The sequence below is a fragment of the Balaenoptera acutorostrata genome, chromosome 6, assembly GCF_949987535.1.
Source record: "Balaenoptera acutorostrata chromosome 6, mBalAcu1.1, whole genome shotgun sequence".
NCBI classification, from domain to species: Eukaryota; Metazoa; Chordata; class Mammalia; order Artiodactyla; family Balaenopteridae; genus Balaenoptera; species Balaenoptera acutorostrata.
This window is the reverse complement of record NC_080069.1, coordinates 16,622,154-16,645,038: the sequence shown is the minus strand read 5'-3', so window position 1 is coordinate 16,645,038 and position 22,885 is coordinate 16,622,154. Positions and strand designations below refer to the sequence as shown.

At 55.1% G+C, this 22,885-nt stretch overlaps 1 protein-coding gene across 1 annotated transcript; it reads left to right on the top strand.

The window, feature by feature from the left end:
- The first annotated feature begins 259 nt into the window (after positions 1-259).
- Positions 260-21,986, top strand: DMTN (dematin actin binding protein). Its single transcript, XM_028162995.2, has 16 exons — positions 260-530; positions 8,902-9,107; positions 9,343-9,417; positions 9,806-9,961; positions 10,891-10,935; positions 11,278-11,377; positions 11,762-11,818; positions 12,071-12,223; positions 12,698-12,822; positions 13,444-13,549; positions 18,137-18,201; positions 18,368-18,416; positions 18,592-18,599; positions 18,781-18,846; positions 19,131-19,211; positions 19,347-21,986. Exons 2-16 carry the CDS (start codon positions 9,090-9,092, stop codon positions 19,458-19,460), a joined length of 1,218 nt encoding a protein of 405 aa, XP_028018796.1. The 5' UTR covers positions 260-530; positions 8,902-9,089; the 3' UTR covers positions 19,461-21,986.
- The last annotated feature ends 899 nt before the right edge of the window (positions 21,987-22,885 follow it).

Genomic DNA, 22,885 nt, shown 5'->3' with positions numbered 1-22,885 from the left:
CCAGCGGCTGGCCGAGAGTCTGCTTCCGATTCTGCTTCGTCATGATGCCCGGTTAATGGTCCTCTTGTTTGAAATGGATTGAGCTGCAGCAAGCGAGGTGGAAGAGCAGACACACAAACACACACCCGCAGGCCAGTGGCCACACACTATCAGCTGGAGGTGGGGAGGGTGCAGGGGTGGGTGGGAGCCAGCGGCCCGCCCACCTGGCCGCCCGCCCGCCCCGCCTGGCCTGCCCACCGGCGCACACACCCGGCCCTGGGATTGCGCGCCAGGCTGGCGGAGAAGCAGGGTGGCGGCGAGGGGGTGGGGGCCCAGAAGGGTAAGTCCCCTCCTTCGCCGGCTGCCCACCCACTCACCCACCGCAAGCCGGCTTTTTTCTTGTTATTTGTGCTCTGGGAAAGCACGCTGGGTTCCTGGAAGAGCCGCCTGTTACCTGGGCTCTGAGGAAAAGCCGAAGCCCCGGGATCTGCGCCTGCCCCTGCCCCCACCCTGGGGCCTCAGAGCACCTGGGCCACCCTGTCTGGGAAGAGGTAGGTGGCAGGGTCTCCCGCCTCTCTTCCCCTCTGTGGGCACTTTGGCCACAACACCTGCCTAGAAGTGAGGCTCTGGGTGGTGGCAGGGATCCTGGGGTGGGGAGGGGGAGAATGGGCAGGACCCTGGGACTAGCTGGGTTTGATCTGACCCAACCTCCTTCTGATTCGGGGAAGAGGGGCTGGAGTGTCACATGCTGCCACCCAGGGACCCCCTCCCCTGGCTGTGCTGGTCAGAAGTCCAAGTGATGGGGGTGGAGGCTCCGCCTTGGGTAGGCTGGAGAGCTGTGCCATCTTTGCTGAGTGGTGGAAGGGGAGGGGGCGTTGCCCATCTCCCGCCACCATGCCACAGACGCTCTGCGGGGGAGGGGGGAGCAGTTCACTCAGAGGCCTGAATGCCATTGGTGTGGGGACTGCTCCTTGCGGGCAGGGGCCTGAGGAGCCTCCTTCTAGCCCTTAGCTGGCCAGGCTGGAGTGAGGACCAAATGCAGAACGAGGCTGGGTGGCAGGGCGTGGCCACAGGCCTGACCACGATGCTCTCCTGGTGCCGGCTGTTGAAGTGCTTGAAGGGGCTGGGGGCTGAGCAGACACGCAGGCCTCCAAGGATCGAGGCGCCCCCTTGCTAGCTCTGCCCCTCCCTTGGCCTGGCAGGCCAGGCGCCCTTCCCCGGGCAGGCACACCTGGTGGTTCTTTCCCAGGGCACTGGGTTGCCGAGTTGTGAGAGGCAGGGGAGCAGGGACAGGTGTAGGAGAAGGCAGGCAGTCTTGCTTTGGGAAGGGGTGGGGCCCGGGAAGCGCCCACGGGATGGGTGAGTGGGCGCTCTGTGCCGGGGACGGTGTGTCAGCACGTGGGGTGGGTGGCTGTGAGTGTGGAGAACCGGAGCCAAGGGGAGGATCGGTGGGTGGCGTGAGTGAGTGTCAAAGGCACCGCGTGTCAGCGTGGGGGGTGCCTCGCTGGGAGAGCGGGGGCGTGCGTTCTGCAACCATGCTTCAGCAGGGGCTGCCTGTGTGGGTGAAGTGCCTGTGCCCGCGGGGGAGGCTGGCCTCCGTGCTGCTGGCCTCGCTACGGCCACATGTCCAATGCCGGGGCCAGCCCGTCCACCTGGGGGTGCAGGTCTGAGGAATTCCTCGTTCAGAGCTCATGCGTGTGTGTAACGACCAGAATAGGGACGCCCCCAGGATTCAGAAAGCTGAATTTGGGAGGCAATCTCCCTTGCATCTCCCCCAGCCCTATCAATCAACTTGTACAAGTGACACCACAACGCGCCAACAGGACCAGCTATAAATAGAGACCAGAGCAGGAACAAGCTGAGGACCAAGCAAGCCTAAGGGGCTGGGAGGGGGGACACAGAAAGAGGGCCCTCTTCAGGGGGTGTGTAGAGAGAGGATACAGAAACCCAAGCGAGAGTGCTAAGAGAAACTGTGTGACGAGATGCATATTTGTGGGGGGGGGGGAGGAAGGAAGGAAGGGGGCGCCCGGGCCCGCTCCTGCTGTCATCAGAAGCAAATGGGGAGCAGGGCCTTGAGCAGGTGGGTTCCCAGGCTGGGACCCTGATTCTGGGCCCACCTGCCCCTGCCTGATGCTTCACCAGAGTGTGAGAGGGTGCTGTTCAGGGTTGGCATTAGAGGAACCCCAACCCTAGTCCTAGCAGATAGAGCAGGGCTTAAAAATGGGGGTGCGGGAGAAGGACAAAATGAGAGGAGGGGAGTGGGAGCTTCATCAATCTTAGAAAAGGCGCAAGCGCAGGCTTGGCAGAGGTTAAGAGACGTTCTGATGAGCCACCGGCCCGGAGCAGGGCGATTTTGGGGGCGATTGTGGGTGCCCCCTCCCCACACACACACAGACACAGACCCCACCCTCAGGGTATGCCCCGGACCTCCCCTGTTGGGCTGGTCTGCTCCCACCCACCCTTCCCCTCTCCACCCTGGTATGCTGTTTTGGGAACTGTGGCCTAGCTGGATCCTGCCTTTATTTCTGGCATTGAGTTGTTGCCACAGTAACTGCGGGGGTGGGGCCGGGAGGGAGAGAGGGTGAAAGGGAAGCAGAACCAAGGGAAGAAAGATGAAGAAAGGAAAGAAAAAGGGAATGGAAAGCAGAAAGAGCGAGATGGGACCCGGAGGCACAAGGCAGGCAGGCACACTATGAATGAAACTGGTGAAAAAGGAGAAAGGCAGAATGCTTGCCCACCTGACCCCAGCCCACGGGGCCAGCTCAGCCATTTCGCAACTCGCAACTCGTTTACTATCTGCAAGGCCGGCCTCCAGCCTGGCTTGTCCCTGCCCCAGGGCACAGAGCCCGCGTCCCCCAGCCTCTCTGCCCCTTATCCACAGGCCAGTCCAACGAAGCAGGATTCTGGTGGCTCCACGGTATAAGGTTAGCACACGGGACCCCAAATCCCAAGTTCAGATTAAAGTGAGATCTTTGGGGACCCATTGAAAAGAGCATTCATTGGCTTTGACCTGAGACAGACCTGGGTAGGAATTCCAGGTTGGCTTCAGTGGGCCGAGGCGTGGGGGGCATGGGGGGGGTCAGGTCAATCTCACAACCACATTTTCATCTCCTAATTGGGAGACATGAGCTTTGGTGAAGCTAGAGAGGATGGGTGAAAGTCCCTGGCCCAGAGCAAGTGACGGTTGGTTTAGAACAGGGCAGGAAGCTGGACTAGAGGATACCAGGCTGCGGTTCTGCCGGTTGAGCCTTCATTTCCACAAGTCCAGGGAGCCAAGGCCGGCTCAGCCCCTACCTGTAGCGGGCGCCCATGGGAATGGGTGGGCGGGCCTTATCATCAGGGCCGAGCGGCTCTAGTTGCCATGGAGACGGGGCAGGCGGTGTGAGGTGGGGCCCGGCTGGGGGCTCAGATAAGGCGCGGCTGCACAGCTGGGGGAGGGTGGGTCCGAGATGGAAGAACTGGGCGCCGCCGGGGCAGCTGAGAAGGCCCTTCCGCCACCTGGGCTGGCCTTCCTCCGCAGCTCTTTCCCTTTCCTCCCTTTGCGCCCTCCCTTCCTGCTGCAGTCTGCCCTCTCGGTCTGTCCACTGGAGGCGGCCCGGGCCTGGGAGCGCACGTGCAGAAACGAGGGGTGTGCACGGGTGCGGACGCGCGAGGAAATTGGCTTTGGGGGAGGGGCTACGAGTGGGTGGAGTAGGCGTTTGCGGGGCGTGATGTGATTTGGGAGAAGGCAAGAACACTCTCTCTCCCTTTCTTTCCCCTCCCCCTTTCCCCTTCCCCTCCCTCCTTCCCTCTCTCCCTCTCTCCCTCTCCCCCCACCCCACACTCCTACTCCACCCCAAAACATTTTCCCTGCTGGCTTAATATTTAACGAGTAAGACCTTCACTCCTTAAGGTTAGCCCCAAATTAAAATGCCATGTCTCTGGAAGGGTAAGACATTAACAATTTCCGCAGCGTGCTTTCTAACACACCAGGCGCTGGTGTGCAGGTTCCTGAACGAATGCGGCTCAGGGCAGAAGGCGAGGAGACCCAGCCCAGGGGATGGGCACGGGGCTGTGCACAGCTGTGGAGAAGAAGGGGCAGGGGACAGAGCGGGGACATCATTATTCTGAATCGTCTTTCCGAGTGGCTGCGTCTGTGGGACAGTGTTCGTGCACAGGCGAGTGGGGGCCTCAGTGCAGGACCTTGTAACCTGTGACCTGGCTCATCTTGGACCCCTCCTCTCCCTCCCTGGGCAGTGACCACTCTGAGAGGCAGTCATTACCCCACTCTGTACCCACCCGCAACTGGTGTTCGAGGCCAGGGTGCCTGGGCCACCTCCAGGTTCAGCCTGAGGCTCCAGGACACGTAGAAGCTCTCCATTCTCCCCCACCTCCCCCGCTCCACACTCCCCCCCCCGCCCCCCGCACCGTTCCAGTCCTTTCTACTCTCTTCAGCCTCTGCCTAACCCACCTGTAGGGTCTGTATATGACCTTATCTCTCACTTTTCCTGGGAAAATAGAAGCCTCCCGATCAGCCCGCTCCAAAGTCCCCTAGATTGCAGTTACCCAGCTTTCCCTTTCCTCTCCTTTCAGGGAAGCTCGGGCTTTCTTTCCAAAGGTAGTCCTTCACTTGGGCCTGGACCCAATCCCTCTCTCCTTCCCCTGCTCGGACCTTCCTCCCTCAAGTGCCCCCCCCCCCCGTCTCCTGCAGCCACAGTTTCTTCTTCTCTACTCTTCACTCTCCACTGCCTACAAACGTGTTGAGGTCTCCCTTTTCCTAAAAAACCTTCAGCCAAGCTCACCTCCTGCAAAGTAACTCTCCTAACCCCCTCCTGCCCTTCTGTCACACTTCTTGGAAGTGCCCCTCCCCCTGCCTGTACACCCTGGCCACCCCTCCCCACCCCCGTCCCTAACAAGGAGGTCTCACTATTCCTCTGCAGATGCTCTCAGAGGCCACCAGGGCTTGACATCCGAACTGGCGAGCTGTCTGTCACTCCTTCCTGCATGTCTTGCCTTCTCTGGGCGACGGACTCCTGGCTTCATGACGTTCTTTCTCAACCCCCCATCCCTCCCCGCAACTCTCTCTCAATGCTTATGGCACACTTACTGTGTATTAGGTCCTCTACTGAAAATACAGAGAATCACTAGATACACTCCCAGCCCCTCCGGGACCCGGGCATCTAGCCTTCCGCCTCCCTTTCATGCCATCTCCAGCTCCCGTTTTCTTCTAGTCCCCTAGCGTTTCCCAGGATGCTGGGTTTTGACCTTCTTTCTCCCTCGGCAACCTCATGGGGCAGGCTACCACCTCTAGCTCAAATGGCTCCCAAATTTCTGTTGCCAGCTACTGCCCCCACCTCAACCTCAACTGGCAAGAAGTGAACTCACTGCTTCCCCTTCTCCTGTCATTGCTACCTGTTCCTCCCCCGCGGTGAGGGGCGGGGGCGGGGGGGGGGGCGCTGTCTCCAGATCAAGTTCTGTTTTGCACATTCTGCCTCCAGGATTCCTCCCACTTGGCCCTTTCCATCTTCTGCCCCAGGCCCAAGTCTAGAGCCTCGCAATCCCCTGCCTGAACTACTGCCGTAACTTCCTGGCTGGTCTCTCTGTGGACCGCCTCTTCCTGTCTATTCCGTCTCCCAGGCTGCAGCCTGATTCATTTTCCCAAAGCACTGCTTGGATCCGTCACTTCTTTGTTTTAAAAAAAGTGTCTAAGCATTCCATAGCCCTAGTTGCCCACAGAATACATTCGGAATCCCCTAGTTAAGTTCAAGGCATCTACAAATCTGGCCCCCAACCTCCTGCCCCAAACCAGTCTCAACCTCATGAGCTCCACAGTTCAGCCATATTTGCTGTCCCCAGACAGACCTAGTGCTTCCCTGTGTCTCCAGTTTCCCTCATGCTGCTGTCTCTTTCAAGGATCCCTCTTTTAGTTTTTGCATGATCTCAAACCGGGCATCTTTCAAGGCCTGCCTTAAACACTTCCTCCTCTAAGAAAACCTTTTTATTTTCCCCTCTTGACACCCCAGCAGGAGTGATTCCTCTCTCCTGTGACCTCTCACAGCCCTTTATACTATCTTATCAGGCACACATAATTTTCTGCTTTGCATGGGCGTTATCTATACATATGGCCTCATTTCTGGAGGGGCGGCTTAGCTCCTTTGACTCATCTTTCTGTTCTCCATAACACCACAACGCTCTGTGGTCACTGCAGAACAGGTGCTCAGAAAGTAGTGAATGAATGGGTAAAACAATACATGACTGGGTGGGCGGGTGGATGTATATGGGTGGATGAATGAGTGTTTGCCTCTTGGCTAAGCCAGTGTATAGCTAGTTTGACAATGTCTGTTAACAAAGTAAAGACGAAATAGGAGTGAGAGGGAGCTAACAGCTCTTTGAGTATGTGTTAGAGTTTATTCCAGTCCTCACACATCTAGTTAAAAGCATTACAAAGTGAGTGTTAAGAAAGCAAGAGAAGGATGAAGCTCTGGAATGGAGCCCTTCCACGGGCACCTAGTCACCAGTGTGACTCTGATGGCCAGAGTCTTGTCTTGGAGAAGCCTTGGCTCTAGAATTCCAAAAAGACTTGAGAACTGTGGCAAATGCTAGTCTATCCCCACAGTGAACCTGACACAGTACTACGGAGGCACTACGAAACATGCCAATGCTGAAGACACAGTCACTGTCACCTCCACAACTCTGGACAAGTTTTTAACCTCTCCGAGCCTCGGTTTTCTCATCTGTAAAATAGGTCTACCTTATAGGATTGTTGGGGGGATGAAATAAAATAATCCTTGTAAAGTGCTTATCAAAGTACCCGGCATGAGCATTCAAAAAATGATAGCTATTATTATTGTTGTAGAAATTAGCAGTCATTCTGGTTAGCGAGAAAACATGTCAGGCAACATAACCAAGGACTAAGTTATATGATTCTCTTTGTAAGTCCCACTGGAATTCAGAGAAGAGTTTGTCCATGAGGACTAGAATAATAGGGGAGGCCTCCAAGAGGAGGAGGGTTTAGCATGGCCCTTAAAGAATGGGTGGGATCTGGGAGATGAGAATAGTGCAAGAGCATGTGCAAAAGCAGGGAAGTGGGAGTGAGGGCTGCTGGTGCAGCAAGTAGGTGGTGGAGAGACAGAGAGCAGAAAAACGGCCTGATACAAAGTAACAGGTGACAAAATTGGGAGCACCAATGACCTCAGTCTTTCATGACCTTCTGTGGCAGAGTGGCTACAGAAAAGCCATCTAAGTTTATCAGTCCTCAGGGAGATAGAAATAATAATAGTTAACACTCTACATAAAATCTATGTTTTAAACACTTCACATGTTGTAACTTACCTAATAATCAGAGCAACCCTATGACACAGATACTCTTACCACCTTCCATGTTATGGATGAGAACGTGAGGCCCAAAGAGGGTAAGTAACTTGCGCAAGGTCACACAGCTTCTGAGTGGCAGAGTCTCCTCCTCTCCCCAGGCATCCCAGTCCAGAGTCCATGCTCTTAACCACTACATTATTGCTGCCTCTTCCCTGCACCTTCTGTAGTCATCAGCTCTCTTCACTCTATGGCTTACTGCCAGCAGTTGGAAGACAGTTCCACTGCCACCATCACGTCAGAAACTCAGCCAGACGTTCATTGAATGGTTATTTTTTATTTATTTATATAAATTTATTTATTTTTGGCTGCGTTAGTTCTTCATGGCTGCACATGGGCTTTCTCTAGTTGTGGCGAGTGGGGGCTACTCTTCATTGGGGTGCGCGGGCTTCTCATTGCAGTGGCTTCTCTTGTTGTGGAGCACGGGCCCTAGGCGCGCAGGCTTCAGTAGTTGTGGCACGTGGGCTCAGTAGTTGTGGCACACGGGCTCTAGAGTGCAGGCTACAGTAGCTGTGGCACCCGGGCTTAGTTGCTCCGCAGCATGTGGGATCTTCCCGGACCAGGGCTCAAACCCGTGTCCCCTGCATTGGCAGATGGGTTCTTAACCACTGTGCCACCAGGGAAGTCCCACTGAATGGTTATTATGAGTCTGGTCCAGGGGTGTGTGGGGAGGATGGGAGGATTGCTAAGGGAGTTACTGAGGAAGGAGACCTGGGCTGTGGTCCCAGGGAACTCCTACTCTACTGCTGCAGACAGGACTCAACTTCTTAGGAACCAAGAGAGGGCAGTGCCAGCCTGGAGGCCTTCCTGCTGAACTAGGGGGCCCCGACTTGCAGCAAAGTAGCACTTCAGAGGGCAGCCTCAGCTCGAGGATTCCGAGATGGTGGGGAGCTGGGACGTGGCCTTGGCCCCAAAGGTGTTTTACCAAATGCCCGCAAGTGGGATTGCCTGCTGTACAGGGCCAGGCACATGGGGACGTGGCTCCCTCCAGCCGCCCCCTCCCTTCTCCACTGGGAGAGCGGCAGCCCCCAGCCAATGACCTGAGCGCTTCCCACCAATTCGCCTTCGCTTTGTCCTCCCCTCCCCCTATTGCCATCTCATAGTATTACTAAGTCCCTCTGTGTTCAACCTTTCTGGGCTATGAGAGGGGGGTGGCACCGTGGACATAGATTGAGGGGAAGGAGGTCAAGGGCACCAACACAGCGCCAGGGAAAGGCCACGGCAGAGGCCGAGGCGAGTGAGAACCTGGGCCTGAAACGGACCCGCAGCCCAGGCAGGGCAGGTGTGAGGAAGCAGGGATGTGTAGGCTGCCCCGGGAACGGGAACGGCTGGCCCCTGCCGTCATTTCCTTTCCAGCCAGAGAACAATGGCTCAGAAACTAGTGCAGCCCGTCCACCTTCCCGTCTCGCCGCGGGCCACATGTGACCTCCGGTCCCCGCGGCTGAGCGAATGGAAAGCTGGAGCCCCGCTCCCCGAAACACGCGGGGCCGGAGTGGGTCTGCCCTCGCCCCCGCCCTCTGAGGTCGCGGGGCCCCGACAGCCCCGGCTGGCACGTTCTCCCTCCCCTTCCAGGCCCTGCACTCGGCCAGCAGCCTGGAGAGTCACCGAGGGATGAGGACGCCACAGCCCGGGGGAGCACCCTTTCTGCTCTCGCGGCCCCGAGCGCGCAGCGCCCAGGAGCCGGATAGAGCCTGACGCCCTGTCGTCTCCCCTCGCGCACAGGGCTCTGCGAGTGATCCGGCCGGCCAGCTCCCTGCTGCATGGAACGGCTGCAGAAGGTGCGCGGGGCTACACCCACGCCGGGGCAGTGGGGTGCCGGGGGCACGCGGTGGGGGCCAGGCTCCCCGCGGAGGGTCAGGTCGGGAGTCGAGGATGCCACCTGGTGGTTGCCCGCGGTGCCGCACCCCGGGGCCCCAGAGGCCTAGAGAAGCCCTCCCCTGCCCCACCCCCTCCCTCCGCCCGGCCCTGGCACCCACGCACATTCCCACCCGCCCGCCTTCTCGCTCTCCCCAGCAACCACTTACCTCCCCTGGGAGCGTCAGCTCCTCCCGAGGCTCCAGTGTTCCCGGCTCTCCCTCCAGCATCGTGGTGAGTACCTCTCGGCCACCAGCACCCTCAGGCTGGGAGGAGGGAGGGGCGGGGCGCACGCTAGCAGCTTCACTCAAATGATGATGGTCCTGCCAGGGCTGGCAGGCAGGCAGAGAGAACCCCAGATCCAGAGAAGGTTCTGCACACCCCCTCCTGCTGGTCTGGTCCTGTCTTGTTGTACCCAAAGGGCTAGATGAAGGACTATCATTGTTTTAAGGTGACCCTCTAAACTCTTAAAATGACAATAATAGAAATATTAACTTACAGGAGCTGACATCTAAAACGGCTGCCCATCTTCTTCCTAATAAATTGCAGGTCTGGCTTGTAAGGCCAGTATTCTAGGGGAGGCTTTTGACACCTCTGTTCCATGTGTACCATTTCCTTTCAGGCCAAGATGGACAATCAGGTGATGGGCTACAAGGACTTGGCCGCCATCCCCAAGGACAAGGCCATCCTGGATATCGAGAGGCCTGACCTCATGATCTACGAGCCCCATTTTACCTATTCTCTGCTGGAACACGTGGAGCTGCCCAGAAGCCGGGAGGTAAAGGGTGGGAGGTTCCTCTTGGACAGGACTTGGGGGAAAGGTTCCCCCAGCCACACTGGGTGGGAGGCAGAATCCCTCTCATGCTTTCTTTCCTGGAGGCCAGACTCCAAAACAAGAAGGGGACCTGTGCACAGGAATCACCAGTCAGTTGGTGAACTGGGTATTTGTGCAGAGCAGGCAGAGATGGGCTGGCGGCTGGAGACTAGCTCGAGGTGGAGAGCAGGGGAGGCCGTGTTTGAATGGTAGCAGCATAGAGCAGGGTCATGTAGGAATGGGGTGGGACTGGGCAGAAAGTGAGCAAATTTGTGGAAAGCACTCAGGAACACCGAGCTCGGAGGCCGGAAGTCCTAGCTGAGTGTGACCTGTGTGACGGTGTGGTCTCAGTTTCCCTTCCTATAAAATAGAGGTGATACCTTTACCCGTCCACCTCACCAGGTAGTCAAATGCACGAGATAACGCAGGACAGGTACTTTGTACACTGTGTTGGAGAAAGGGGCAGTGTCATGGCTGAGCAGAGAGATGGGGCCAAGCTGTGGGGAGACTTAAATGCCTGACAAGGGGCCCGGACTCCATCCTGGATGCTGTGGGTCTTGTCCCTTCCCCTTGTTGCTCGTTGGCTCTGAGGTCAGAGCCATAGCCCCTCCAGCTGTCCCTCAGAGCACATGCACACTGCTCCAAGATCCTCGGCTTCTTCTGCTTCTTCGTGGGTCCTAGGGAAAGACTTAGGACCCTGTCTCGGGAGAGAGAGGATGGAGGGCCAGCCCTGGGAGCTGGCAAGGACTAAGAGAGAAGAGGTGGCCCAGAAACTGGCTGGGCAATTGCAGAGTTGAGTGAGGGTGGGGGGGTGAAGTGGCCCACCTGGGGTCCTAGGGACAAGGGTTTAATCCCACCCTTGTGGCTCTGACCAGCCTCCTCTCCATTCACAGCGCTCGCTGTCACCCAAATCCACATCCCCCCCACCATCCCCAGAGGTGAGTCTGCCCCGCACCTGACACTTGCCCAGCCCTGCTCTGACCGGGCTCAACCCCCTTCCCCACACACGTCCAGACTGGGCTTGGCAGAGCCTAGGGGGTGATGGAATCAGTGGACCTTGTCCTGTCACTGGCCAGCTCTGGGTCCATCTACGTCTGACCCAGGATCTCTTTTAATCCTTTCTCCTGGGTCAGGCACCATCAGCAGGTCAAGTCCTTGGATAGCCTTCCTCTGCCCTGGGGTTGGGGGCGTGTGGGCTGCTAGGGTGGGAGGATGGAGATGGTGGAGGGGGTGGGGTGGGGGACCTGGGAGCTGCAGTGAACCGTACTTCTGCTCTGCAGGTGTGGGCGGAGAGCCGGTCCCCTGGAACCATCTCTCAGGCTTCAGCCCCAAGAACCACTGGGACGCCCCGGACCAGCCTGCCCCATTTCCACCATCCTGGTAGGTTTTAGTGTGAGCATGGCTGCATCCTTGCCCTAAGACCTCTTTTTTTCCTTCAGGAACCCAAGCCCCTTACTCTCAGTCCCCCACTCTCTGGAGTATATGCACACCACAGAACTGGCGGGAACCCCAGATGCCAGACCCCAGGCAGAGCTCCCAGAGATGGTGGGCCCTGCTGCATCCTTCCTCCCACCCAAACAGAGAAGTGCAAAAATCCCAACCCCTGAGGGGTAATTTCGGGATCTCCGGTTCTGTCTTGGCTCTTGGCAGGAGTCCCTGAATTTCCTTCCTTCTCCCAATCCATGTCTCCATTCCCTTCTCTGACCCAGCCTCCCCACCATCCTCACAGCCTCCTTCTCATCCACTCTTGCTCCCTCTCCACAGAGACCACCCGCCCAGATTCCAACATCTACAAGAAGCCACCCATCTACAAGCAGAAAGGTGAGGGTTCCCCTGACCGACCAGAGCCCCCTTTTCGCCACGTGCCGGGAGGCTGTCCTGAGGGTGGGGGGGTGATGGGAGAACAGATGTTCATCACGGCGTGTAAACTGCCCTGTGCATTTCCTTGTGCCTTGCTTTTACACCCAGGAGCTCACAGGTGTGAAGAGGGAGAGATGAGGCAGTGGGGGACTGAGGTGGGAGGTGGCCTCCGGGGCGGGGTGTGCCCGGGCTGACCTTGACCTCCCCCTGCAGAGTCCACAGGAGGCAGCCCTCAGAGCAAGCACCTCATTGAAGACCTCATCATCGAGTCGTCCAAGTTCCCTGCAGCGCAGCCTCCCGACCCCAACCAGCCAGCCAAGATCGAAACGGACTACTGGCCGTGCCCCCCGTCGCTGGCCGTTGTGGGTAGGCGAGACTGCTGGAGAGGGGAGAGGGAGGCCCTGCTGAAGCCCCAGGAACCCCCCCACCACCTGCATGAACCCTCCAGGCTCCTGCTCCCCCGTCCCCTGCAACCCCATCGCTCTTGGCGTAAGCGGCCCTGCTTGTTAGTCATTTACCCGCTTTCCACTCATTTCTTTGGCCGCTCAACAGACGTTTGTCGAATTTCTACTGTGTCCCAGGCTCTGTGATGGGAGCTCTGGAAAGAGAAAGAGGAATGAGACGAGGTCTTGGCCCCCAGTTGCTTTCAGTCGTGTGAGCATGTGTTGCCCACCCAGCTTCACCGCAAGGCTAGAAAACGTTGCTTTTGTTTTATACTAATAATTTGCAGTGTTCCCTTCAAGGTGCAGCCCCGGGACATGCACAAAGCAGCCCCTGACAGACGCTCGTTGAGTGCACGGTTGATTGACTGTTGTGCGTGCTTTTGTCCATCTTTCCCAGAGACAGAATGGAGGAAGCGGAAGGCGTCGAGGAGGGGGGCAGAGGAGGAGGAGGAGGAGGAGGACGATGACTCCGGGGAGGAGATGAAGGCTCTCAGGGAGCGTCAGAGAGAGGAACTCAGTAAGGTAGCGTCTCACTGCCCCACCCGCATCCCTGGGCCACCCTGGGGACAGAAGTTCCATTCTGATCTAAATGGGTACCTGTCTGAAGAGCGTCCTAGTGAGAACATGTGAGGAATTCCTTTTCTTTGCCAGGATGTCAGGCTGCTGCTTTTGAAGGGACACAAGGATTGCATGTTGCTTTAGGGGGGCACCATTTACTGTTAGGGCCAAAAGCACAGAAAAGGGTGGCCCCGCCAGTGCCAGGCTTCAGCAGGCGGAGTAGTTCATGGGACGAGGAGAAAGGAGAGAGTAGGCTGCTGGCCTCCAGGGGAGGAGAGAGGGTGTAGGGAGTCACGGAAGGGCCACTGATGGTGACACGAGCTTGTGCTCTGGGCCTTGTGACCTGGGATGCAGAAGCCGCTGGGGCAGAGTTACACTGAGCGGCTCTGACTCCTTGCTCTCGAGGGTGGCCAGACCCAGTGTGGCAGAGCTTCTGACCAGGACAGGCTCCACGGGCTCCAGGCACCACACAGCCCCTCGGGAACTCTGTCCCCACTCCTGCCTGGGGTGGACCCAACTCTGAACCTTTTGGAGATGAGAAACAAGTATCGAAGCCTCGGATCCATCTTCCTGTCTCCTTGCCAGGTTACTTCTAACTTGGGAAAGATGATCTTGAAAGAAGAGATGGAAAAGTCATTGCCTATCCGGCGGAAAACCCGCTCTCTGCCTGACCGGACACCCTTCCATACCTGTGAGTGTCACCGAGGGGGCTCAGAATCACCTGGCCAGACCCTGAGGCCAGAATCAAATAGTCTGCTGAGTTTGTCTGTCACACGCCCAGCACCGTGCTACTGTGGGTATAAGAGACATAGAAGTTTCGGTTGCTGGCTCAAGGCTCTGGCGATCCCCTTAGGCCAAGAGTACCAGTCATGGAACAAGATGAGATGACAAAGGATGGCCTCAGCTAAAGCAGAATTAGCACATTTTGTTTAATTCAACAAACATTTATTGGGTGTCTACCATGTTCTTGGCCTTGAGGATATAAAGAGTAAAACACTATAGTGCTGCCTTCCAGTAGCTTCTGGTCACGGGGAAAGTGACGTGGAAACGGGGGTGTCAGTGCAGCATAGCAGGTGAGAGGTACACTTCAAGTGCTTTGAGAGGACGCTGATAGGGCCTGGGTCCCAGAGTTGGAGTCTTGAAGGACGAGACAAAGTGAGTCGGGGAGAAGGGCAGCACAGACCCCAGGGACAGTGTGGGAGCAAAGGCCAGGAGCAGCAAACATCCGGCCAGCAGAGAGGACCTCCGGGAGCCTGGAATTACAGCGCACAGAGCGTGCTCTGAGGTGGCTGGGGCTTTGGTGCCAGGCTGCTCATCACTGAGCCTAACCTGGGCTTCCTTCGAGCATGGATGGCTGGAGAGGAGGGGGGCACATCTGAGAAGCCCAAACTGGAAGCTACAAGGCCTCTAAGAGCCTGGCCTCGGAAGCCACAGGGTATCCTTCTACTGCCTTCCGATGGCCAGAGGAGCTCACAGACACACCCAGACACAAGGGAGAGGAAAGAGATTCTGCTTCCTGATGAGAGGAACCACCCAAGGGCACACAGGCTGGGAGATAATGTTGCGGGCCATCTTCGGAGACAGTCTACCACACTTTCCAATCATCTGGGTAAGGGCTAAAAATATACATAGGTCCAGAGAAGAGGGAATGGGTTTGAGAACTATACAGGCACCGTCTGTATAGAAATAGCCCCGGAATTACAATTTTTCAACTTTACGATGGTGCAAAAGCAATATGCATTCAGTAGAAACTGTATGTCCAGTTTTGAATTTTGACCTTTTCCCAGGCTAGTGATGTGCGGTACGATGCTCTCTTGGCTTTTTTTTTTCTTTTTCTTCTTCTTTTTTTTTTTTTTGGCCACACCGTGCGGCATGCAGGATCTTAGTTCCCCAACCAGGGATTGAACACACGCCCCCTGCAGTGGAAGTGCAGAGTCTTAACCACGGGACAGCCAGGGAAGTCCCACGATGCTCTCTTGAGATGCTGGGCAGCGGCAGCGAGCCGCAGCTCCCCACCAGCCACACCATCACGACGGGAAGCAGCCCGTACGCTCACAACCATTCTGTACCCAGACCACCATTCTGTTTTTCGCTTTCAGGACAGTATGCAATAAATTACATGAGAGGTTCAACACTTCATTGTAAAATAGGCTTTGCCCACCTGTAGGCTCATGGAAGTGTTCCAAGCACGTTTAACGTAGGCTGGGCTGAGCTCTGATGTTCAGTAGGTTTGGTGTATTAAATGCATTTTTGACTTAACGATGGGTTTATTGGGGCATGACCCCATCGTAGGTCGAGGAAGATCTGTAGAGGAGATGGAATCAACTGGACTTATTGGCTGATTGGATGTGGGTGGTGAAGGAGAGACGAGTTGGGGTTTTTGTCTTGGGTGCTGGGTGATGACAGACCTGGGGCTGAGATCATGAAAGAGGCAGGTTTCGGGGGAAAGATGAAGAGACTCTTGGGACATGTTGGGTTAAGTGCATGTAGGTGGGAGCTGAGTTTGACTGAGTTGGAAGCTTGAGGCGCACGTCAGGGCTCAAGCAGAATCTTCAGCTTATACGTGGTAGTGGGACCATGAGAAAAAATCCAATTGTGTAGAAAAAGTGGAGGGAAGGGCAGGGTGCCGAGGGCTGTTCCTTGGAGAGCACTCACACTACAGTCCCCTTGGAAGGTTGGCTGGGAGGAGGTCAGAAGTGAGACCCAGCCTCAGGATGCGGGAGGCTGGCCTTGAAAGGGTCGGGGACTTGGCTTTGGCAGCAGGCCACATCAGAAGTTGAGGTTTGGGACTTCCCTGGTGGTCCAGTGGTTAAGAATCCAAGCTCCAACCTGAACAATTTCAGAAGTACGGACAGGCGTGTCATTCTGACGTAAGGGTAACATTGAAATTAATGGTCACTTTCAAACATAAAAAGGTAATCTAGAAATCATTAGGAGTGAAAATCTTATACACTTTAGGGACTTCCCTGGCCGGTCCAGTAGTTAAGACTCTGCGCTTCCAATGCAGAGGGCACGGGTTCGATCCCTGGTCGGGGAGAACTAAGATCCTGCATGCTGCGTGGCGAGGCCAAAAAAAAAAGAGAGAGAGAAGTTGACGTCGTCTGCTGAGCACACGGAGGGTGAGGCTTGGTGAGAGTGGTGAAGGTTCGGAACAGCTTCTGCTGGGAAAGGGAACTGATGAGAGGCTTTAGGGTCTGTAGTGATGCTAATGTACACGTGGTGGGCTTCATCTCCATAGCCTGCGGGCAAAAGGGGAGCCCTGGGCTGATGCAGGGTTAGAGTTTGGGTGCTGCTGAGTGTGGGTGAAAGTGGTTATGTACCCACCCATGGGTCAAAGGTCAGGGGGAAGTGGGGGACCAAGACACTGGAGGTTCCCCATGATATTGACCGGCAGACGTGCCAGGAACGCGGCTGAGGGAAAGCTGCCAACAACAAAAAAGGGCGCTGTGGCCGCAAAGTGTGATACCCAGGCTTCAGTGTCAAAGCGAATTGGTTGTGGACGACAAGATCCAGGGGCTGGCCACCGGAAGGGGTTGCATGCTGTGGCGTGGAGGTGAAAGCCACTGGGCTGGGGGACTCAAGGAACCGTCAAGGCTCATATATGGCTGGGACATCCATAGGGTCATCGAAATGATATTTCACCAGGATGATATTTCAGTGTGGGTGGGAAGAGCTTCTAATAGGCCTTTTTAGAGAATGTGGAATAAATAGTTAAGGCCTGAAGAATGAGGCAGAGAGAGAGATGCCCCGAAGGTTGGATTCAGCCTTCATGCTCCACCAGGATTTGCTAGTTAGGCAAAATTAGCTCTTTAATGTGCATTTGGCCTTGCAAAGTTGAGTAGCGGAAATGTCTGCCTCAGTGTCACTGTTGGCATCCTCGAACTTGTATGGGATCAACGGTCATATGATTGCCTAGGTTACTCTCATAGCTGATCAACCTGAACAATTTCAGAATTACGGACAGGCGTGTCATTCTGACTTAAGGGTAACACTGAAATTAATGGTCACTTTCAAACATAAATAAGCAGTCTAGAATTAGGAGTGAAAATCTTATACACTTTAGGGACTTCCCTCGCGGTCCAGTAGTTAAGACTCTGTGCTTCCAATGCAGGGGGCACGGGTTCAATTCCTGGTTGGGGATGCCATGCAGCATGGTCAAAAAATTAAAAAAAAAAAAATTATCAGGGGAGGGTGGGAGGGAGGGAGATGCAAGAGGGAAGAGAAATGGGAACATATTGTATATGTATAACAGATTCACTTTGTTATAAAGCAGATGCTAACACACTATTGTAAGGCAATTATACTTCAATAAAGATGTTTGAAAAAAAAAAAAATTATCAGTCAGTTGAGGGAGAAGTGTGTACTTATCACAAAAGAGAAGTGCTTCAATAATGAGGGTTGTGAAAGCAGACAATTTTCTACACAAAAATAAGAAGCATTAAGGGAAAAAAAAAAAACACGAGGGTCCCCAAAACACATTTTGTTCTCACCAAACTTCCAAATAACATATTTTATTAAAATGTTTGAAGAAAACAATTCTTCCTTATACTTTTGAGTCTGTCCAGGCTAAACCTTCACACAAAAAATGCTGGTCAAAACAATTGCTATACCATGCCAGCAATTTCTAGTCATTGGAGATAAAGGAATTTTGAGATTAGTACAAACTAAGAATCCTTCTAGGAAAACCTGTTACCGAAAACCAATTTTCTTGAATTATAATCTGCAGCGCTTGAAAGCTTAGTGATATCATTGGACGTCAAGTTGAAAGTGACATCTGGTCATGCGAATGTCAAGTTCAGTGACTGCGGTACCATCTAGCAGCTGAAAGTGCTGGGAAAACTGCAGCTTCTGTTTTATAACATCAAGCATTTGAAATCTGATTACCAACATTGCTAAACATGAAATTGTAATAACTCGATTCTTTTGACTAAATTTTAGATTTATTTTCATATTCCAGAGGTGCATTTTACGATGGTGAGCCTCATCATCTGACTGTCATTGGTTGACTATCAATTTGAACACTCGGACATTTGGCCCAAATGTCTATTTTGTGCACGTCTGTTAGAGAGAGGGGAGGCATTAGGGATAGTTCAGAGCTGCCAGCACGATGTCACCTGCTGAAGGTAACGGGCAGGAGCTGGAAGCCAACAGAGGCCCACCGGCTTCCCCCAAGTCCCCCCTCCACTGCCCTGCCCCTGGCAGGGGAGGCCAGGGAATGACCCTCTGGAATGACTGTCGGGCCAAAGGGTCTGAAACAGGGCCTCCTGCTCTCTTCCAGCCTTGCACGTGGGAACATCGAAGTCTTCTTCCCTCCCCGCCTACGGCAGGACCACCCTGAGCCGGGTAAGGTCCCAGGACAGAGGTCACAGGCCTCGTGGGAAGAGTGTGCGTGTGGGGCCCGTGAGGGACTGAGCTACGTGGGCACCCGGGGGGGCGGCCAGACCCTTACAGTGAAGGGGGACGATGTGGAATGCCCCAGCTTCCTCTGATTCCTTCGTGTCCTTTCCAGCTACAGTCCACAGACTTCAGCCCATCCGGGAGCGAGACCGAAAGCCCAGGTGAGAGGCAGGGCCCCCCTGATGCTGGGATAGGGGCTCAAGAGGCCCCTGGGGCAGCCCGTGTCTGCAATGTGGGCAGGGCTCTGTGGCTGGAGGTCGGGGCAGCTGAGCTGGCAGGTTTGGAAGCCTGCTGACCTCAGAGCTGCCTCTGAACAATGGCTCTTCTCTCCCACAGGCCTGCAGGTGAGTGCCTTCTGGAGGGGAACACGTGGAGCACGGAAGCCACGGATGGACGGGGGACTGGCAGTGTTGGGGGAGGGGTGCGGGGCTACGGAGTCACCTGGTGAGGACGTAAGAAGCCTAGGGTAAGGCTGGGGAGGCCTCCCTGCCCCACTCTGGCTCACTGCGGCTTTGGTCTCCCCAGAACGGAGAGGGCCAGAGGGGGAGGATGGACCGGGGGAACTCCCTTCCCTGTGTGCTGGAGCAGAAGGTGAGGGGCAGGGGCAGAGGCAGGGGATGGTGGGCAGGGGACAGAACCGTCTCTAGTGGGGGCGGGCCAGCTTGGGGAGAAGCCAGGGAAGTGAATGCACTGAGGGGTCCTCCTGGCTGATGATGGGAGGGGCAGCACGGAAGTTGGGGGAGTTGGATGGCAAGATGGCATGAGCCCCCATGGCCCCTGCAGGCTGATAAGGGGGCCTGGGGAATGGAGGGGGTTAATGCTGACAGGGACCTCGAAGAGCCTGATACTTACTGCCCGCCTCCCCTCCCCGCCAGATCTATCCTTACGAAATGCTGGTGGTGACCAACAGGGGGCGAACCAAGCTGCCTCCAGGTGTGGATAGGATGAGGCTTGAGGTACGCAGGGAGCATGTGCTGGGTGGGTGAGGGGCTACTGACGGGGCAGCCTCCCCTGCCCGCTGTGGGGGAAGGTGGCCCAGCCCCACCCTGTGCCTCCTGTCCCTACACTGCCTCTGTGTGTCCCCCTTGCAGAGGCACCTGTCAGCAGAGGACTTCTCAAGGGTCTTTTCCATGTCTCCCGAAGAGTTTGGCAAGCTGGCTCTGTGGAAGCGAAACGAACTCAAGAAAAAGGCCTCTCTCTTCTGACGGCCCCCACCTGCTCCGTGACTGACCCTCACCCTTGCTGCTTCGGGGCTCTGGAGCTGGGGTCACTAGACCCCAAAGCATCACCTCTGGGGGGAGCAGGCGGGTGGGGCAGAGGTGGGGTTGGCTCCGTTGCCCAGGTCGAGGGAGAGCAAGGCCCCTGCAGTGCTGGGGTTTTGTGACGTGGACCTCCTTCCCCATGATGAGCTGGGGGGGTCTCCTTCTCTCATCCCTGGTCCTCGCTGCACAGGGCAAACCCAGCGTGCACTCCAGCACACACAGAGTTAGTGTCTGCACCCTCTCCCTGCCCCCACCCCCATGTGAAGGTCCCCAGAAGGGAGTGATGAGACACGAACGTGACACTTAGTGGTCAGGCCTGTCTGCTGTCCTGACCAAGGGGTGGGAAGAACCCTCGGGCCTGGTAGGAGGCACGTGAGGATGGGAAGCAGCCACGCAGGCAGAGAGCGCCCAGGACCCTGTGTGCACCCAAACACTCCTCCGCAGCTCACCTGGGACAGGTCCCCCTGCACCTGGGCCTCCCGCCTCTCAGCCTCCAGCAGGGAGGCCACCCAGCCCTCCAGCTTACCCTGTCCTCTCCTTGTGACCCCCAAGCTTCGAAGCCTCTTGCTCCAGCCCTGAGGCTTCCCTAGAAGCCTTGGCTTAGAGTGGAGATGTCGCCTATACAGACCCCCAGCCCCACATCAGCCTTCAGGCTGAGTCGGCTAGAATGCTACCTTCTAGCATCCAGGTCCTGGGCAGAGCCCAGGCCTTTGGGCTCCCCTGGACGGGATGAGGAGCCAGGCTGAGAGTCCTGGCTACCGGGTCCCACCCACACCCCTGCATCCCCCACCATGCTCTCTAAAGAATGTAATTTATTGGGGCACCCCCCAGCTGCTTTCCTCACCTAACTCTCTGCCCTACCTTAATCACGCTCCCAGCTTTTCTTCTCTCCGAATACACGTGTATATAATTATATATATATATTTTTGCCGGGGTCTGGGTTTTGTTCCTGCCCAGACCCCGACATCCCTTTCCACCGTGTGTGTGTGATAATGCTGGGGGAGGGGGACTCTGCTTGGAATTAAAAGGTTGCATCGGGGCCCCAAATCTATTTGTTCTTTATGAGCCACCAGATCCGAGTGAGAGGGACAGGTGATCCCAGGCTGAGAAAAGCCACGGAGCGAGGGTTCAAATGGGGGGGCACAGAGAGTTGGAGGAGGGAGAGCGATGGCACACATCCTACCCTCCCCCATCCCTGGGCCAGAAAAGCGGGGGCAGTCTAGCAGGTCCTGTCTGCCTCCTCTCCTTCAGGGGCTGTGCAATGGTGACATGGATGCGGGGACAGAAACTCACACTCTGGAGCATGAATATAGAGCCAGCTGGGAGAAAAGGCTCTGCCCTTCACTGAGCCCCTAAATGCACCCCCTTGGCGGTCAAGCTCATCAACAGCTGACATGGTTGTACCCCTCCAGGTCTATGATACTCACAGTTCAATGGGGAGGCCAAACACCCAGTAAAGGTCAACTGTGTAGGAGTGGACAGTGAGCTGATTGTCGAGGGTCAGGCGGGGAAAACTAAGGGGTGGAGAAATGATGAGGGAAATCTAGCAGGAGCGAGGGTCAAGTGGAGGCCGAGGGAGCAGGGGTAACTTGGTCCTGGATGACTTGGCGGGACCGCCCAGGGGCAGTAGACATGGAACGGGCCTGCTGAAGTGGGTGGAGGGGGTGAAGACTGGATTTGAAGATCAGAAGGAGGACTTTGGGTGTGACGGCTGGTGGGGATGGGGCCGGCTCACCTGGGGGGAACAGAACCTGGGTTTGGGCACCTGAAGAGGTATGCAGTCCAGAGGACCCGGTGAGTTGGAGGGGGCCCTGCGTGTGAGCCCTAGACTGGACCTGGCACCTGAATCAACTCTCCTGCCCTTGGATGAGTTTCTAGCCCCTTTGGCTGAAACAAAAGCAAAGTGGATAAGAACTGCTCAAGTGTGAATGATTAAACTGTAGGAGTTCTGCTACATGCACAACATTGATCGTCTTAACAAACTTGCGAGGTCAACGGCACAGGTTGTTTTCATCCTTCTCGAGAATGAGAAAATCGTGGAATAGAGACATTTCACAAGCCTGAAGCTACAAGCAACTAATGATTGCAGACTGGAAACACACATCCCAGTTTCTTCACTGCTAACCTGGGTCATTCCCAGTATAGACACAGTTGCCTCTCCAGGGGCAGCAAAGAGAGGAATGGTACCCACACACACGTACCCAGGATTAGATGTTCAGCAAAAGTTTGGAAGGCTTATCCCGTTCCGGCATGAGGGAAACGGGTGACGAGGCCAGCACCCCCCTGTCCATGGAGCTCCCAGGCTCTTGAGCACCAAGGGGTGTGAGGAGTGTTTGATCACAGCGCACTGGGAAATGTTTGTGGTGCGAGCAGACTGGACTCGACGTCCTAAAGGATCTGAAGTTCCTGAGAATTTAGAGCGGCTCAAAGTGGAGGTCTGTCCTAAAATAAAACCTTGGTGATTATTTAGTCCATTGGTTTCCAAACCTTTTTAGTAGTCAATCTTTTTAAAAATTAGATCTTACTATTAGTAATTAGAATACATTTATAAGTTGATTATATTTATTTATTTTTTTGGCCATGCCATGCGGCATGCGGGATCTTAGTTCCCTGACCAGGGATAGAACCTGTGGCCCTTGCAGTGGAGGCACAGAATCCTAACCACTGGACCGCCGGGGAATTCCCTGTAAGTTGAATTTTATAGTTAATTATTAAAAATCAATCAATGAGAACAAGGAAGCAATTTGATGGATATAAAAATTTTAAGTCAAGGGTTGTATATGACAGCCGCCCTTTCAGCAAGCACGGGATCTAATTTATTCTTGTATTTGGTTGCACAGTAGGAGAGAATTCTGATTCACAGATAAGTAGTCACAAAGTTGCAGTGGTTTAAAAATGCATGCAAATGTGAACAGTCACATTCCTCACATTGAGCGGCAGCAGCTAAGTCCCATCTCTTTGAATCTGGGCTTAGTGCCTTGCTCTTTCAAACTGTTTATTCTGCAACAGCCTTCTACCTTCATTTACGCTGACAGGAGGGAAGGTTTATTCAAACATCTTCCCAATGAGCTAACCTGGCAGCAGAATTTAAATACATCGGTGGGCTCTATCATATATACAAGTATGTCCACTGACTTTTATTAGAGTTTGAAATAAAATTTTAAAAGTTAAACCAAATAAAAGGTTATGAATTTCTTATACACTTCCCCTATATTCTACAGTTCCTTGAAATATCTTGAAGGAAAACAAGTAGATTTAATCCATCCAGCCTGCTTCCTTTACCTATGAGGAAGAAGACCCAGAGAAGAACAGTGTTGGACTGACTCCAGATTGCTTTTTTTTTTAATTAAAAAAATGTTTTTTGGCCA